Source organism: Biomphalaria glabrata, chromosome 1 (genome assembly GCF_947242115.1).
Source record: "Biomphalaria glabrata chromosome 1, xgBioGlab47.1, whole genome shotgun sequence".
In the NCBI taxonomy this organism is placed as follows: Eukaryota; Metazoa; Mollusca; class Gastropoda; family Planorbidae; genus Biomphalaria; species Biomphalaria glabrata.
In genome coordinates this window covers 22,246,624-22,265,252 of record NC_074711.1, presented here as the reverse complement: position 1 = coordinate 22,265,252, position 18,629 = coordinate 22,246,624, and the positions used below count along the sequence as shown (strand labels likewise).

The 18,629-nt window shown below is 32.3% G+C and overlaps 1 protein-coding gene across 5 annotated transcripts; it reads left to right on the top strand.

Annotated features, from left to right (window-relative positions):
• Positions 1-61: 61 nt before the first annotated feature.
• Positions 62-14,958, top strand: LOC106073436 (26S proteasome regulatory subunit 8). Of its 5 annotated transcripts, none has more exons than XM_056028597.1 (13): positions 62-81; positions 2,325-2,385; positions 11,668-11,739; positions 11,943-12,212; positions 12,310-12,435; positions 12,706-12,867; positions 13,009-13,172; positions 13,311-13,387; positions 13,604-13,680; positions 13,793-13,891; positions 14,126-14,236; positions 14,450-14,536; positions 14,810-14,958. In XM_056028597.1, the coding sequence occupies exons 1-13, from the start codon at positions 77-79 to the stop codon at positions 14,861-14,863; spliced, it is 1,365 nt and encodes a 454-aa protein (XP_055884572.1). In that variant the 5' UTR covers positions 62-76; the 3' UTR covers positions 14,864-14,958. The 5 variants fall into 5 exon arrangements, with proteins under 5 accessions (XP_055884572.1, XP_055884593.1, XP_055884562.1 ...); XM_056028618.1 differs by lacking the exon at positions 2,325-2,385 and having other exon boundaries at positions 62-163; positions 11,943-12,012; positions 12,115-12,212; XM_056028587.1 differs by lacking the exon at positions 2,325-2,385 and having other exon boundaries at positions 62-163.
• Positions 14,959-18,629: the final 3,671 nt, after the last annotated feature.

Genomic DNA, 18,629 nt, shown 5'->3' with positions numbered 1-18,629 from the left:
ATTCTAGCTAGTGTTTGGACATCACTAGTGACAACATTCTAGCATGTTTTGACATGTACAAGATGGCTGCCTGGTCATGAGGTATGTGCTTGGGACATTAGCCACGAAGATCAAAAGTTCAAAACCCACACCTTGCTGTCTTGCAGGCGGTTTGGACTACGACGTAATAATATTTATTTCTAGAGGAAAAGCTGAAACGTATCAAATATGTATTTGGTGTGCCTCGGTTGTGGTTTGTATTTGGTGTGTCTCTGTTGAGGGTCTGTATTTGGTATGTCTTGGTTGTGGTTTGTATTTGGTGTGTCTTGGTTGTGGTTTGTATTTGGTGTGTCTCTGTTGAGGGTCTGTATTTGGTATGTCTTGGTTGTGGTTTGTATTTGGTGTCTCTCTGTTGAGGGTCTGTATTTGGTATGTCTTGGTTGTGGTTTGTATTTGGTATGTCTTGGTTGTGGTTTGTATTTGGTATGTATTGGTTGTGGTTTGTATTTGGTGTGTCTTGGTTGTGGTTTGTATTTGGTGTGCCTCACTTGTGGTTTGTATTTGGTGTGTCTTGGTTGTGGTTTGTATTTGGTGTGCCTCACTTGTGGTTTGTATTTGGTGTGTCTTGGTTGTGGTTTGTATTTGGTGTGTCTCTGTTGTGGTTTGTATTTGGTGTGTCTCAGTTGTGATTTGTATTTGGTGTATCTCAGTTGTGGTTTGTATTTGGTGTGTCTCAGTTGTGTTTTTTCTGCTGTGCCTCACTTGTGGTTTGTATTTGGTGTGTCTTGGTTGTGGTTTGTATTTGGTGTGCCTCACTTGTGGTTTGTATTTGGTGTGTCTTGGTTGTGATTTGTATTTGGTGTGTCTCTGTTGAGGGTCTGTATTTGGTGTGTCTCGGTTGTGGTTTGTATTTGGTGTGTCTCTGTTGTGGTTTGTATTTGGTGTGTCTCAGTTGTGATTTGTATTTGGTGTATCTCAGTTGTGGTTTGTCTTTGGTGTGTCTCAGTTGTGTTTTTTTCTGCTGTGTCTCAGTTGTGGTTTGTATTTGGTGTGTCTTGGTTGTGGTTTGTATTTGGTGTGTCTTGGTTGTGGTTTGTATTTGGTGTGTCTTGGTTGTGGTTTGTATTTTGTGTGTCTCATTTGTGGTTTCTATTCGTATGTCTCAGTTTTGGTTTGTATTGGTGTGTTTCAGGTGTGGTTTGTATTCAGTGTGTCTCTAAAGTGTTTTCTATCAGTTGTTTTTCTTATTTGAGGTTTCTTTCTATAAAAATATAGTAGAAATATTTATTACTTTGTATAGACACTATAACTAACTGTCTATAGATCTAGATAAAACATCATACTTTTTTTCATAGTTAACATAGATTCATATTCTATATCTAGACTAGTTTTAAGAAAGTCTACAATGGTCTCTTCTAGTAATAGTAATAATTAATAGAATAAATATTACTAGTAGTATTGTAGTATAGCTAGACCTCTAATACTACTTAGATCTTTAGTCAATCATATTACATGGATCTTAAGTACTCTAGATCTAGAGTAAATATTAGTAATAATATAATTTATTACTATTATAAAAAACAATCTAGTTTAAAAATAAATATTGGTAATAATATAAATTAAAGTAGTATATTACTATTATAATTTACACAATACCATAGACTATAGCAGTGTTTCCCAAACTTTTTTTTTAATGGAACACTTCGCACATTCTGAGTATTTATTGGAACACTTTGCTATTTAGATGAATTACAGAAATGGGAATCAAATGGGTGCATGTCTTTCCACCCAAAAAAAAAAAAAACACCAGTTATTAAGAGTAACAAACAAAAAAATAAATAAATACCACTTATCTTATTCATGGCAGTAACACAGACTAAAAACTTAAAATACCTAGGTGTTATAATAAATGAAAAACTATCATGGAATCCCCATATTATTGATAGTATTAAAAAATCAAACAAAGCATTAGGGTTCATTAAAAGAAATTTCTACAAATCAAATAAGAACATAAAACTGAAATGTTATTTAACTAGGCCAATAATAGAAATGTTATGAATCCTCTTTTTGGTACCCCTCAACTCAAGAAAACATTTAGAAACTAGAACAGACACAAAACAGAGCACATTTGATTAAAGTTAGAGAAACAACTTTAGTAAAACACTAAATTTAGAAACCTTCAGGACAGAAGACTTAAAAGTAAAGTATAATTTTTACATAAAGCATTAAACCATATTCTTCATACAAAAACCAAACCTAATAAAATACTCAGAAAGACACAAAGATAAAGGAACATTCCTTATTCCATATGCTAGGACAAATTTGTACAAATGCTCTTTCTTCAGGGTTCCTGCACCATATGAAATTCCAGGAGCTTTTCAGGATATCTTGGAATCTCAGGAGACCGTAAGAGCCCTGTTTCTTTCCTTGTGCTATTAAAGCATGGATTGGGTTGCCTGAGTCAATGACTAGGCAGAATTTAAGTCATTGATTAACATGCATGAGAGTATATCTAGCTAGTCTAAATCTATATCTATTAAATATATAATAATTTTATAATACTAATATCTAAATCTGGACTCTAGAATCTAAAATCTAGACTTGAAAGTACTATAATGTAAATTTCTAATTAGATTGATTTAGTTTTCTAGATAATATTAATATATATATAGATCTATAATCTATATATATTCTATATCTTAAATATCTAGTAAATACTAAATCTAGACCTTCTAGTAGATAATTATATTATATCAATAAATTTATTTAAATTCATACTCATACTGATCTAATCATACATAGATCTACACATTCAAGATCTATTAATATTCTATATCATAATAATAAAATATAACATAATAATAATGTAAAGATAAACTATGTATGATAATGAAAATAATAAACATCATAACATTGAAATTGAATCATTGAACATGCCTTACATGGCCATGGTCGCCATGGACATAGATTATGATTATCATTTCATTATTTCATTTAGACTTTAGACCTGGAATCTATCATTTTATGGAAAATAGTCATAGAATAGAATAATTTAGAGCAGTGATGCTCAAAATACAGCCCTACTTTAGGGCTCTCATATTTTTTCTGAATGGATTGGTACCATGACCTTTAACATTTGTGCATTTATGAACAGGGACTCTGAATGTAGAATCTACCAGGAAATGTTGGCGGATGTTTACTTTTTATGAATATGACAGTAAGCCAACATCTTTGTTTTATAAAGAAAGTGTGACTGTTTAAAACAAACAACAACATATGCATCAACATTATAAAATAAATATGGGGCATCCTTGGTTTGAACTACGATTAAAAGATTGATTAACTACAAATAGAGATTGGAGGATTGATGGGAATATTACCCAAAAAGAAACAAGAAAATGTGTCGGTTTTAAAGGCACCCACACTGTTGCTAACATTTTAAGTAGAGAAATTAAGCTATTTTCTGACGCTTAAAAAATTATAATCATCAAATATCACATGAATGTATTTCTAGATAAATCTAGGGGGTTCTGGTAAAATAGTTTTAGAACAGTTCATTTAATTTTGTAACTTTTCGGTCATGTGGCCCGCGAGACGAGTGTTGGAAAATTAAAAGCCCACAGGTCGAATTAGGTTGGGCATCACTGATTTAGACTTTTTTGAGCATTCCAAATAAATAATAAATTATAAATAAATATATTCACTATTTACTCGATTTAGATATACTTATAAGACTTATTACTTATAGTTATAGACGTCTAGTTAATAGTTTTTACCTAGTCTCAGTAGACGTAGTAGTCTAAGTAGAGTCTAGTGTAGACTGTAGTAGCTTAGGCTTAGTCTATTAGTATTAGTAAATTAGTTGTATAAAATTTATAATAAATTACTATAAAATATAAAGTTAAGTATAAAAAATAAAATAATATTATTATATTATATTAATAATAATAAATTTTATTATCTTTTAATGATAATCTTATCACTTTTCATGATTATCATTATGTCTATGACACTTGCCTTAAATTGAAACTTATGATTATGTCTTTAACTGAACTATTTTTTAGAATTCTCAATTAGTTATATATCTAGATCTATAATCTAATATAGTAATAGACTTAACTTTAAGTTAACCCAATGAGTATGAGGGTTGCAAAAAGAAAACAGTAACAACAAATACTTCCGGAAAAACCTCTTTGGTGACCTAATTAATTTAATACAAAATTATAATTCAAGGCGTATCGAAACAATTGCTAAAAATCTTTTAACCCGAAAAAAAATCATTTTATGATACTTTTTTTTTTTTTTACATAGATCCAGACTATAATGAACAATTACAATCTAGATATCATTTTTTAAATTACACTATAGATCTAGACCTAAATTGTATTCAAAATCGCGATTTAAAGCTAGATCTAGGTTTTACTTTTTAGATAGTTACATTTCACCAAGATGGCTGACAAGGTATTAACTATGTCATTGTTGAGAATGATATTTTAGATTTCTATAAATTACAAAAAAAAACAGTGATTATTACGAAACTCTTAGACATAGAGCTAACCATAAAGTCTAGATCTTGAGAAGCTTTGTAAATAGTGTACTTCTGTTTTTGTATCTTTAATCTTAATAGTGGTAGAGACTCCACCATCCCCATAATTAAATAAATACATTCAATAACATTGACATAGACATTACTTCTACAACATAGTTAGTACATAGTTAACATAGTAACATAATTTACATAGTCAGAGTAGTTAGTAGAGTTAAGTACAGTAACTTACGTTTATCGAACAAGTTAAGCTTATTCGCCGACATTTTTTATGTTTGAATTTGTGTATCTCCGTAAAAATTAGACCTAGAAAAAAACTGAGGTATTATATCTATGAACTCCTCATCCATTTTTCGTAAAAAGTAGACATGTTTTATTCTATTACTACTCAAAGTTAAACTTATATTTGATGTTAAAGTGAGTCAGGTCGATGATTTCAAAAGCTTAAATTATCGAACACTTTTTTACCTTTATCTTATTTTATCGAACATATTAAGAACTTATCAAACACATGAGAAGTATGGTGTTTTAAAAGTGTTATAATCTTAAAATTTTGTGAAAAGTATGGTGTTTCAAAAGTGTTATAATCTATATTTTTTTTTATTTATCATTTTCTTTTTACGCCATGTCAAGACAGACAGATTTTAGTCATTTTCACATGGTCCACATCGAAGGAATCTATAATCTATCACTGATCAGCTCTGCTTAGAAACTGACGGTGCTAAGCCCAGTAACGCATTACCGTAGTACTTATTTAGGTTAAGCTATTTTGAGACATAAGGCAATTAATAAATTAAATCCAGATATTATCTATTTGAGGGAGAGCCTAATAAGCTTTTTTAGCCAATAGATAATCCTCCCCAAGTCATTGAAGGACACAACAGTTTACTTGGTTGACCTAAAAACAAAACATACGGTACGCGGCCCTACGTAACTAGCCGCCGATCTAGCACGCTCAGTGTATGTAACAGCCCAAAAGTCAGTGCTAGATATTTTTCGATCTGGGTGGGGAAGGGGGGGGGGGTGCTGAAAAGCTATGGTAGCTTGCAAGCTGTGTTACCTATAGATGTAGATAAATCCGCCCTCCCTAAACCACCTGGTTGACCAAAAAAAAAAAAACACCGTATTTTAGAGCACGCTTAGTATTTGTCACACACACACACAAGCAACATATCTATATATACTACGTATCTATCATGCCTAGTGTTTGTGACCTAATTAGCGGCTTGACCGTAGGTACTCGACTGATGGCTCCTGCCCCTTTCCCCTCAACATTGTTCTTACTACAACTTGAACAATGTTTTGGGGCTGTGTTGATGGCCTGGTTTACACCTGTGTGTTGGGCTATCACTGACCATTTTGTTGTTGTTGTGTGTTAGTCTGGTGGCTGCGTTTGGATTGAGTCTTGATATTTACGTTGAAAAAGTGTGAATGTTGGAGAGTGGAAGCGCGGGTAAGGGGGTGTAGGCAGAATAAGAGAGTGGTTAAATGTGTTATTGTTATTATTTTGTGTATTTGTGATGTTTCAAAGGAGTGTCTTTGTAGCGCATTATGAGCTTTATCATACTTTATGGCAAAAATATATATATATATATAATTTTATAGACCCGGCGCCACACGTCTAGATCGAGAAGCACAACTGACTCTTGTATTTGAGGCTGACGTCACATTCTAATGGTCGATCAATTATTGATGATCTCTGGATACAGTGTCTTGACTGTTTCTCTCCCCCACCCCCCCCGACCTTTTTTTTTTTACCTGCCCAAGACATTTTTATTTCAAAATACCATATCTGCATTCTATACCTCTCCCTTTGCCCTTTCGTTTTATTAATATCTCTTCACATCAAACACATGCGCTAGGTATTGGCTTATAACACATAATTCAGAAGTTAATAGAATGGGGCATCTGAAAAAGAAACAACAACTGAATACTTAGAATACATTCCACTCTGTTCCTGCCGGTAGTTGCGCACAGATGCTATTAGCATCAAGCTATAATATATGTGTCATAAAATCAAGCTTTTAAAATGGGTACAATTAGTGCATATCGATGTAAATCTATTTACTAAAAAAAATATAGCACATTTACGGTAAACCACAAATAGCTGATACAAATTGTAACATATGATTAATTTATATCTGTACTTTGCATTACATTATTTTAAAAAATAACAATTAAAAAATATATAATTTAAATATTTTGTCTTCTTTGGGTTATATCCCTTTGATGTTTATTTTTAACATTAAAATGGTGTTCGATATCTTACGAAGCTGAGATTGCTTATATAAAAACTGCTATTATCGAACACCCCCTTTTTAAACCTCAATTTTCATGTTTAGGTAACAAAGGACACTTTCAAATAAATAGTTGTAAATATTTCTCAGCCTAATTAGAAGCGTATTATATAGTTTTTTTGAGCTGAAGCATCATTAGCATTAAAAAATACCCTTAACCCGAGACTCACTCCACTCTTCCCAAGAGTTCAAAAAATGTGAAATTTTTATACCAATATTACCAATGCACTTTGAATATAAGTAAAAAAATGATCCTCGGGTGAAAATGAAACTAATTATAACTTAACTATAAAGAAATGGACGATGCACAATAAGAATGGACTAGTTTCTTTATAATCATCGAAATAAAGGAGAATTTTAAAAAATACAATGGGGTGTTCGATAAGTACCTTAAAACGAAGGTGTTCGATAGATGTAAGTTACTCTAGAGTGAGAGAGTTGAGTCTCTTGAGAAGAGAGAGAGACGAGAATCTGAAGAGAGATCTAACATAAATTAAAATAAATAGAATCTAGAACCTATAATCTATATTAGTAGTAGATCTATATTAAAATACAAATTACAATACTACTCTACTGTCTATAATCCTAGTATGCTATAGACACTAAGACTCACAAAGACAGTATCATGAGTATTTGAGTATTAGAATAATCAATAATAATAATAATATATATAGACTCAGTAGACGAGTAGTAATACTATATTACTAGATCTAGTAAATAGATCATCTAGTCACCTAGTCATTCTAGTGTCTTAGTTTAAGTTTAGTTTTTAGAGTTTAGTCTAGATTCTAGACTAGATCTTATTCTTAGTCACTTGAACCTTATAATGGCTTATTATGTTATAGATTTAAATAAATAGATCTACTTATACTTATATTATAATGGGGGCTTATTCGGCGTATATATTACAATTACTTATAATTATTCATAGATTATGATTAGACTGATTCTAGTCTATTAATAAAAAGAATACTCTAAAACTCTAAATACTTTAATATTTTATTTATAATAATTTGATTTTGATTAATTCTATTCTATTTAATTAGGCTTAAGCCTTAAAGCATAAAGTAAAGGCTTAACCTTAAATTTAAAGTCTTGAAGTTTAAAGGCTTTTATTAAATTTTTTTAAAGCTAGAGAGTAGAATTTATTAATCCATTATAATTATCAAATATCTAGTCTAGTAAATATAAATAGAAAAAATCTAGAATCTACTGTTTTAATTACATTACTTACATTGTAGTTTTAGTACAATATATATATTATAAATCTACTATATAAATATAATCCAAGTATATTATATAGTAAACAAAGTAAGTAATAGAGTTTCAGTTTAGATCTCAATTCTACTAAAATTCTAGATTACTAGAATAACTAGACCTAGTACTACTAGGTCTACAATCTAGATCTACTAAGTTGCTAATCTAAATGAGTAATCTAGATCTAATTTAGTAGACTAGAAAGATCATGTATTTTTCAGTATTTCTAATAAAATTTCTACTAGAGTCTAGATCTAAGTTAAAAATGTAACCAAAGATTATAGTCTACTTCTACTATATAGATCTCTAGATATACTTCTTCACTCTGATGCTCATTGTGTTAATATATCTCTTATACTTATTAGTCATAGTGAACAGGTTGGTGTAAGTCAGAACATATATATATATACTTACTGATACTGTAATACCCAAGACATTGAATCTAGTAGACCCTAATGCCACCGAGCTAAGTCGTTCATCTAACGACCTTCAAATTCTAGCACTGGAGACCAATAATGCCTTCAAGCCCAGTGCCATTTTTGCATATATACTGATGGGTCGGCATCAATAGATTCTGGAAGAGCAGGCTATGGAGCCTACATAGTTTCTTGGCTCTGACTCAGTCAAAATCTTGGGACCATGTGATAGTGTTTGCATTTTTTATGTGGAGGCCATTTCAGTCTGTGAAGCCTTAAAAAGTCGTTGACTCTCAACTCGGCGAGGGACATTTGGGGGCAACACAGATTGTTGTGGTCACACTGATTCAAAACCTGTACTACAGTCTTTGCAAAGCCCTGGACCATGCCCCCCCCCATATCGACACTGTCATCATGGCCTCACACAACATAAACCAATGCATTGGGTACCGATTCACATAGGTGTGACTGGCAACACTATTGCAGACTCCTTGGCCCACCAGGGAGGGCAAACACCACCTACCAACAGGCTGAAAAATGGAAAAGTGGTTTGAGTGCTAGGACAAGTCCCAAAAAGCCTGTGGAGTCTGGGGGGGGGGGGGGGGGCATGAGGCGCTCTGACCGCACTTCCCCATGGTGGAGGCTGTCCAGGCCTGAGCAAGCTATTATAGCGCAGTGCAACACAGGCCACTGTCCTGTTGGCTTATGTTTCTCACGGCTATGGCCAAATTTTGATTCATGGTGCCCCCGCTTCTGGGAAGAAGAGGAAACCATGTCTCATATTCTTTTTGACTGCCCCAGACTTGCTGATCTCCGTCTAGACAGGTCGGGGAAACAAAAATTCTCTACCTGTAAGGTGACATATATATGCACTACTCAAAACAGCAGGGTTTCTGTCCAGGGCTTTTGCTAAAGAGGATTTGAGCCTCTCAAGCCCTCACTCAAATGGAGTTTGGTGATGATGATGATGACTGTAATACCTGTATGTTAATACTGACCTTTTCTATTCCAATACACTACACTTCATCTATAGTATCCTATATTATTATATCAAAAAAACACATTAAAGAAATAAAATACATTTAGTAATGAAACCTAACACTTAAAAGTAATAAAAAGAGAAGACCAGGCTTAATTGGGAGGAATAAGATGCTGGAAATACTGGTGCAGGTACATGTTTTTTTTTTATTTTATATAATATTACAGTATACTAATATTGTTTTTTTGCTAATATACGTTTTTTTTTTCATTAGTGGCAAACACTAGATAATCTCCCTTTACTAAGCTTTTTAGGTACTTGATAATTTTTTTCTGTAGAATTTAGGGTTAAGAGTCTATAGCCAACAACCAAAGGAATTAGGGGTTGGGTAGTCTACAATTTTTACTTGAATAAACATTACTTAACACTTAAGCTGATACCATTTTCACAATTTCAGCCCTTTTGTATTACAATGACACATCTAACTTTTTGTTAGCACCCTCTGATTGATTGAACCCTCTCCCCACATTTTAAACTTTACAATTCTGTGATAGCACCTTTGGTTAGTTTTGTTTTTTTTATATTATTATTATTTAATCATAAAGCAAGCAATATACAAGATTAGACTCAACAAATATACCTTGTTTTCTCTCTTTCTCAAAGAAAAGAAAGAAATAGACTCTACCATCTCAACAAAGTATTGAGAGTTTCAGACAAAGTGAAAAAAAAAAGCTTTGAAAGTATAAAAAAAATGAGCAATTCAAATGCTTGAAAGTAGGCTAGAGAGGATCTACTAGATCCTGATCATAAACCAAAGCAACATTATCTAATCCATTGTTTTTGTTTCTCTCTCCCTGTCACATAGGATTACAAAGGATCACTGTAATGATAGTTTATAAAAGTTAAAAAATAATTATAATGATAAGGCAAAGGAAGAAAACTGGAGAGTAAATTAAATTTTACTGCAAACACAGATTATATCACCAAAAAAGCATGATTAGGACTTAGAAAAATGTTCTTTTTAATGTTAATAAAAAAAAAAGGTGTCCATGTTTTAACATGCTTTAATCTGCAGCATTGTTTGGCAATCTGAAGATTAAAAATAAAATTTTAAATGCTATTAGTAAGATCATTAGCAACATTCAAGTAAACCTCAATTGGACACTTTCTATAGAACTACATTGTTAAGACAGTGAAAAAAAATATTTTAAAATATTTGTTTCATCCATTGTTCTATTAATTTTAGGCCTGACAATAAAAAAATTTTTTTTTTAATATAATAATATGTATAATAAAATTCAAGTACTCTTAAAATTATCGTCTACATGAACGTTGATAATTTCAGCTATTTTTGTTTTTTAATTTGAACAGGGGCCAACTTTTGTAAATATACTATTTCATCAGCTCATTTTGTGAAATAAGAATTTGAATTAATGCCATATTCCTCTGAAAATTTGGAAGTTTATCTTCTTAGGAAGACTGGAAATGTGAATCTTTTGTGATTCATGAGGATATGATTAAAATACACATGTATACATTTGTTTCAGTTTTCATTGTTTGCGTGTATTCAATCTAAGTGCAAAGGAAAATGTGTAGAAATAGATCTGCCAGAAGATGCTTACTTGGCAGTTAATAATCGGTTTGATACTAGCTCAAATGCTAGGGTATGATGACTTCTTATTGAATTACTTTTTGAATATTCATTTTCTTCAGTGTTTGAAATAGCAGAAAATTTGAAAGACACTTTGAGACAAAGTTTAAAACATTATATCAACATTGTGTGGATTGGGATTATGTTTATGTCTTGTATATCAAGTTTTATATATTTATATTTGTGTGTAGTCAACTTTGTGCTCAAGTATTTCATAAAATATCTTTTATTTATTTTAAAAAAAAAAATTCCTGTAGTTTTATTTTTTAACGAAACATTTTGTAAGAAGCAAAACTGAATACAACTGTTATTCACTTGTTTAGAACATGTTTTACAATCATTTGAAATATTTAGTTCATACAATGGAATTCAAATGTTGATGTTTTTTTTTTTTTTTTGTTTTTTTTTTTGTAAATTAAAGTTAGAACATTGTTTAGAGTACCAGCTCTAGAACTAAAATATTAATACTTTTAAATCATGTGACTTTAAATTAATTTTTTTAAAATTTGTATTATTTATTTATTTTATTATTTGCTTTCTAGAAAATGGAGGTGGATGAAAATAACCACCAAGGTATAAAACAATATTACATCAGTAAAATTGAAGAGCTTCAGGTAAGTTTCAGCAAATATATTTCTTAACAATAGTTGGAAATAGTCATTTGTAAGTGATATTATATCGTAAAGCTTTTTTTTTTTTTTTTTTTTTTTTTTTTTTTTTTTTTTTTTGCAGCTATAGTATAGAGTGGCCTGTTGTTTATTTTATACTGTTTGTTGTTTTTGGTCCTCTTTTAACATTATTGTCATTTCTATTTTAGTTGGTTGTCACAGAAAGAACACAAAATTTAAGAAGATTAGAGGCTCAAAGAAATGAGCTTAATGCTAAAGGTCTGTATAAGTCAGTTACTATACTATTTACTCTCTCATTTTTAAACAGGATGATTCAAACATTTTTTATTTTAAAATCTAATTTTGTTCTTTGTTATATAGTGCGAATGCTGAGAGAGGAGCTTCAACTTCTACAAGAACAAGGTTCTTATGTTGGAGAGGTTGTTAAGCCGATGGACAAAAAGAAAGTACTTGTAAAGGTAATTATCTACAGACTTTTTCTATAAGAATTGTTAATTTCATTTGTCCCTTCATAAACTCCATTTTGTTGAAAACCTTTTCTTATTGTTTGCATAGGTTCATCCAGAAGGAAAGTTTGTAGTAGATATAGACAAGAACATAGATATGAATCAAGTTACTCCTAATTGTCGTGTGGCACTTCGCAATGATAGCTATGTTCTGCATAAAATTCTCCCAAACAAGGTACAATATCATCATTTATTTATTGGTATTGGTCTTGTAATTTTAGAAATTTATAATTTAATTACTTTTATATATGTATATTTATTTGTATGTTTTCTTTAAAAAAAACAACAACAACAGCTGTTCACCTTCTTCTTTATTTTAAGAGTTCAATTTGTCTTTGGGGAGAGTTTAACATTTTTTTTAAGACTAATAGTTGGTTGGAAGATCTGTTGTCTTAAAAATTAATTGCAATATAATATGTTTTATCTTTTTTTTTATTTTCTTTAGGTGGATCCTTTGGTAAGTTTGATGATGGTGGAGAAAGTTCCAGATTCAACCTATGAAATGGTGGGTGGTTTGGATAAACAGATCAAGGAAATCAAAGAAGTCATTGAGCTACCTGTTAAACATCCTGAGTTGTTTGAAGCTCTTGGAATAGCTCAGCCTAAGGTTTCCATTTTTTTTTGTTATTAGTCGTTTTTTTTTAATCTAGATCTATTACTAAAAAAAAAATTTTTTAATGTACAAAAATTTAAATGCTAAAAATATTGAACAACTTTACTTTACCAATTTACTGTTTAATGTCCTTAGGGTGTATTACTTTATGGCCCTCCTGGTACTGGAAAAACTTTACTTGCTCGTGCTGTTGCCCACCATACAGAATGTACATTTATACGTGTCTCTGGTTCTGAACTTGTTCAAAAATTTATTGGTGAAGGTTCAAGAATGGTTAGAGAACTTTTTGTTATGGCCAGGTATCATAATTTTTATTTTTTTTTACTTCCTAATTATATTTGTAATTTTTTACTTTAGGTTATCTTTTAATTATTATTATTGCTTTGTTTTGTTTTTTTATTGTCTTAATTTTTTAAACATTTATTATCCTTATAAAGAGAGCATGCTCCATCAATCATTTTTATGGATGAAATAGATTCCATTGGATCTTCAAGACTTGAAAGTGGATCTGGTGGTAAGTAAATACTTAATTATAACTGCAGAACATCTTCATATTGCTTTTTTGTTGTTTCTTTTAATGTCTGAGCAAAAACAAGCTGAAAATATACTGAACCTGTCTCTATAGAGATTTTGCTTTCATATTGTAAATCAGGCTTTTCAATAAGACCTTATATTACATATTTTTCCAAAAAGCAATTGTTTGATATCTGTGGACACATTTTTTTGCTAGGTGATAGTGAAGTGCAAAGAACTATGTTAGAATTGTTAAACCAGTTGGATGGTTTCGAACCCAAGCAAAACATTAAGGTTAGTTAGTAATTCAAATTTGTTAGTGTATACCTTTACATTTATTTTAACATTGTAGTATTATTAGTATTTGTACACAAAATTTAGTAAATTATATAATGCACTGTATTAGGTCATCATGGCAACAAACAGAATAGATATTCTGGACTCAGCCTTACTCCGTCCAGGAAGAATAGACAGAAAAATTGAATTCCCCCCACCTAATGAAGAGGTAAAGCTTAAAAAAGAATTACTTTTTAAATTCAAAATTTGTAAAAAGAATATGCATTAGTTTTTATATAAATGCTTAATACATTTATAGGGACACTGACTTGATATTGAGTAAAAAACAAAAAGTGGGACAAAATTTGGTTATCATATTTAAAACATGTTTTTAGAAAACTTTAAAAATTGTTTTCATTTTTTGTTGCATAAGGTTGCTTATTATATAATATTTTTTCTATAGGCTCGTCTTGATATTTTGAAAATTCATTCTCGTAAAATGAACTTGACAAGAGGTATTAATCTGCGTAAAATAGCAGAAATGATGCCAGGAGCTTCTGGGGCTGAAGTCAAGGTAATATATGTAAAATAATAGTTAGTAATCAATTTATCCCTGGAATTTTAGCCACATCATGATGAAAATTCGTTTCATTGGTAAGTGATTGATGAAGGTGTTGCATGGTATGCATAATCCACCACCTACACTTTAAATTCCAAAATAGGTTAGAATTTTGTCTGGTGGGGGACTTAACTGTGATCTTATTTGCTAAACTCTTATTTTTTACAGGGAGTCTGTACAGAAGCAGGAATGTATGCACTCAGGGAGCGCAGGGTTCATGTAACACAAGAAGACTTTGAGTTAGCTGTTGCAAAGGTTTGTTGTGGCTTTTCTTTCTTAACTGAGTTGCAAGTTTTGAGTAAACTTCTATTTTATGGTTAAAAGAAGATTCTTAAGAATGTCAAATTTTATGATGTGCATATGTATTAGTAACTTACATTTCTGTATTTCTATTCCAATTAAGACTTGTCAAACAAATACATTAAGATTATTTTACATGAATTTGTAGGTGTTTTTTTTTAAATTTTATTTTAAGTAGTTTTAATGTTTGCACGAAGAATTGAGAATTTTTTTTTTTCTTCTATGCAGATTATGGTGAAGGATTCTGAAAAGAACATCTCTATCAAGAAACAATGGAAATAAAAATGTTTGTTTTACAAACAACTTTTTGTTCAGAATGTTTTGACATGCACCAAATTAAGATAGCTTTGTTTATTAAAATACTGCAGGCTTAATAAGTATGTACTCAATAGTTTACTTTTGAGAACTTAATATCTGAGGTTTGTGGCTGTCTTGATAGATGCAAGAAAGTTTTATCATTAGTATTTCTATGATCATGATCATTTGGAAAAAAAAAAAAAAAGTTTTTTTTTTCTTTGAATTATTTTTTTTTTCAATAAAATAAATATTGAAACAATTGGCATTTGATTTGATTTTGTACAATGTGTAATGTTTTGTTGAAAAAGTTTTAATTATGGATGATTACTGAATGACTATAAGCTTTATATATAATCATTGGCCTTCTTCAGTTTTGAAAAGACTATGGTTCATCTTGAACACTTTTTCATATAGCTGTGGAGCCCCTGTTTTGGAGAGACACTCCCGTCTACATAATATGCCTACTGTTACGCAAAATGCGTATTCGTTACGCAAAATCTCCCAAAAATGACTGTCAGTACGCAAATACGCATTTAACCCGTCGCGTTACGCATTTCGTATCCTTTCCCCCCTCTCTTGACTAGCTTACGAGCGGTCACGGAGGTCACGCTAAGCCGTCCTGTTGGGGGGGGATAAACAGAAAAGGTGGGGGAACACATTGTGTCCAGATCTATACGTTGATTGGTTCTTAATAGCAATTAGATTTAGTCAAGAAATGAAGAACGCGAGAGTGAGGGAGTGGCGGGTTGGTACCGTCAGTTAGCTGATACACCAACGTGACTTTTTTTTTTTTTTTTTTTGTAGTTCATTAGTAGAAATTAATTATGTTAAATCCCTGATTCCCGTATTTATTTGTATAGAAAAAAATATCGAAGTGCTATCGATTCAAAACACATTGAGTGACATTGTAGATATCTAGTCTAGAATCTAGATAACTTGTTATACAAAAACTTGTTATACAGAAATAGATCTAGAGTCTAGCTAGTCATTACGTTATGTCATGATTCTCTACATTAGTAATTACTCTACACTCTAGTTGTAGATCTAGTATGATTTAGATCATTTTAGATTGACTAGATTCTAGATTGATAACATCTACTACCATCTAGTCTAGATTTAGACTAGATTCTTAGTATAGAATAGATCAAGGATGAAGGTAGGCCTACGTTTGTAGCGGATCCACGGCATCGGTAACACTCTTGAGCCCAGATCTAGCGTAGATTATATTTATTATATAGACATAGATCCCGCTTTTCTTCAAGAATCGAGGCCCATGTTTTCTCGCTGTCTATAGTTTTCTTGGTCACTGTCTCTATCCATCTAGTGCGGTCTAAGGCTATGTCTTCCCCATGGTTAGTATCAATGTTTACTGATTTTAAATCCCTTTTTATCACATCAACGTAACGGAGGTGGAGGCGACCAGTTTTTCTTGATCCAGACGCAAGTTTCCCGAACATGCCAGCGCAGGCGGCGTTGCCTGAGGACCGTAAAGATGCTGGAAAGGCCCGTTCTCGCGAGGATCTCAGTATTACACACTTTTTTTTCCAAGTTATTTTTAAGATCCATCGAAAGCAGCCCAATTGGAATGAGTTTAGTTTTCTCTCTTGTTTTGTGTGGGTTGTCCACGACTCGCTGCCGTACAGTAGCGTGCTAAGAACGCATGCCTTGTATACCTCCATTTTGGTCGCTGTGGTGAGCTTCTGGTTTTCCCAAACTCTTGGTCGGAGTCTAACGAAGGTTGATGCGGCATTCTCTATGCGTTTTTTGATTTCCTCTTCTAGTGACAGGTCACCTTGAATTGTAGATCCAAGGTAGCAGAATTCGTTTGCGGCATCTCGTTTGTTATCGTCAAGTCCATGCTGATAATTATAAGTGTGGCGCGGAGTAACCAAGGATCGGTTCTATGTCCAGTACTGTTAACTATTTATACATACCCACTCAGTAGTGTCCTACACCATGTCAGCTCTGCAAGGGTCTCGACCTGTAGTTGTGCGATTAGGCCAGATCTGTCCATTTTTGACAATGGACTCAACAAAAACCTAGCTGTGGCATTCATACTCTCCTGCCTTGACTACTGCTAGTTGGTATGTCCCATAACAAAGTCGCTAAGCTGCAGCCAATTCAGAACACGATTCTAAAAACAAGACACGATTCTCTTGCGTACATAACATTAGAATAGTCTCCTGTAAAAGCAAGAGTCGACTCTATTTATTATCAGTGCATCTACAACAACGAAATGCCTTTGTACCTCAGCGAACTGATCACTCCATATGTTCAACAGAGAGCAATGCGACCCATGGACTCAATGTCTCATCCATGGCTAGATCTAGCTAGGTCGTTGTTCGAATGTCTCGTTAATTTCTCTCAGCTACTGTGAGTGTAGGTGTCATTGTTGTATGTATGGACAAAGTTATAAAATAGATATTTCCAGTGAAGTAGCCTAACTATTTGAATGTACGAATGTGTGTTTTGTGCAGTTTTTATAAATAATAAAAGTAAACAAGAAAAACATAAATAATGCCTTTAAAAAAAAAGCAATGCTTATATTAATTACTTTGGATAAGCCATGTAATTATATGTAGAATTTACCTAACAATAATAAATCTGTATAGCTTTAAGCTGTCTCAATGCGCTATGATCCTATCACATATGTGACCAGTTGTGAAAGGGGAGAGGGAAGAAGAGGGTATCTTGGTGAATGTTTTTTCCATTGTTCAAGATAACAAACAAAATAATTAATTGCCAATAGTTAATTTTATTGATTCTTGTGTTGTCAGGTAAAAAGAAATAATTGTGCGAAATTTCAGCTTATTCTGAGTATAGGTAATTTAAGCTTTGTAAAAATAATAAAATAAATTGATTTTATTAGGCCTAGAGTCTAAATCTAGGTATAGCTCTGAATCTAGAACTGAATGACCAAAGAACTGAAAGAGTGCATATGCGGACCTAATAGTGTTTGTGTATGGGTTGTGTTTTTTTTTTTTTTTTTTTTGGTAAAGGAGTGGAGCTAGGGAGGACGCCACATTTTTGTAACTCTATGCTCTACAACTGATGGAGCGAAAATGTTAATAAGTGTAAAAGGGGCACTATAGATGAAGGGTGGATCTTGAGTCTAGTCTAGACCTAGAAGTGAAAATGAATCAAACAAATTTGTGTATGTTTGTAAGGGGGTAAAACTTTAAAAAATGTGGGAATAAATAAAAGAAGCAAATTACAGAACAACTTAAAATGCAGTCAATCTAGTTGCTTCATTAAAACAGAAGAAGAGACAACTGAAACAGGTTTGAGAAAGAGGTTCATGTTGTCTCCATTTTTCTTCCTCCTAGCAATTGACTACATAATGAGGAGAGCAAATAGAGCAATGAATTGGTCTGCCTTCGGTATTTCATGGCATGAGCAGAATCGAATGACAGATTTGGACTTCGGCGACGTTGCACTACTCGGGTCTACAAATAAATGCATACAAGAAATGACGAAGAGCCTAGATAGAGAGGCACCCAAAATTGACCTACGGGTATCAAACAAGTATAAATCCTATGCCAAACCAGGAGTCGACCACTTGGTGAGGTTGTGACAAGAGCGTCGCGTGAGGTTTGCGGGACATGTTCTCCGACAAAATGAACTACGTATACCAAGAGTTGCGATTACATGAAGGCCAATATAAGGAAAGCGCAAACAGTGACGTCTTCGTATAACTTGGCGCCACACTTTCATGGAGGACCTCAGAGCAGTGGACACCAGGCTGGAGGCT

Excerpts from the sequence above, each read along its gene's own strand:
- LOC106073436 (XM_056028587.1), top strand. The coding sequence starts at position 77 with ATGAGGTATGTGCTTGGGACATTAGCCACGAAGATCAAAAGTTCAAAA. Across the intron at positions 12,868-13,008 it reads TTGGAATAGCTCAGCCTAAG|GGTGTATTACTTTATGGCCC; the intron begins GTTTCCATTTTT and ends TAATGTCCTTAG. Across the intron at positions 13,892-14,125 it reads TCCCCCCACCTAATGAAGAG|GCTCGTCTTGATATTTTGAA; the intron begins GTAAAGCTTAAA and ends TTTTTTCTATAG.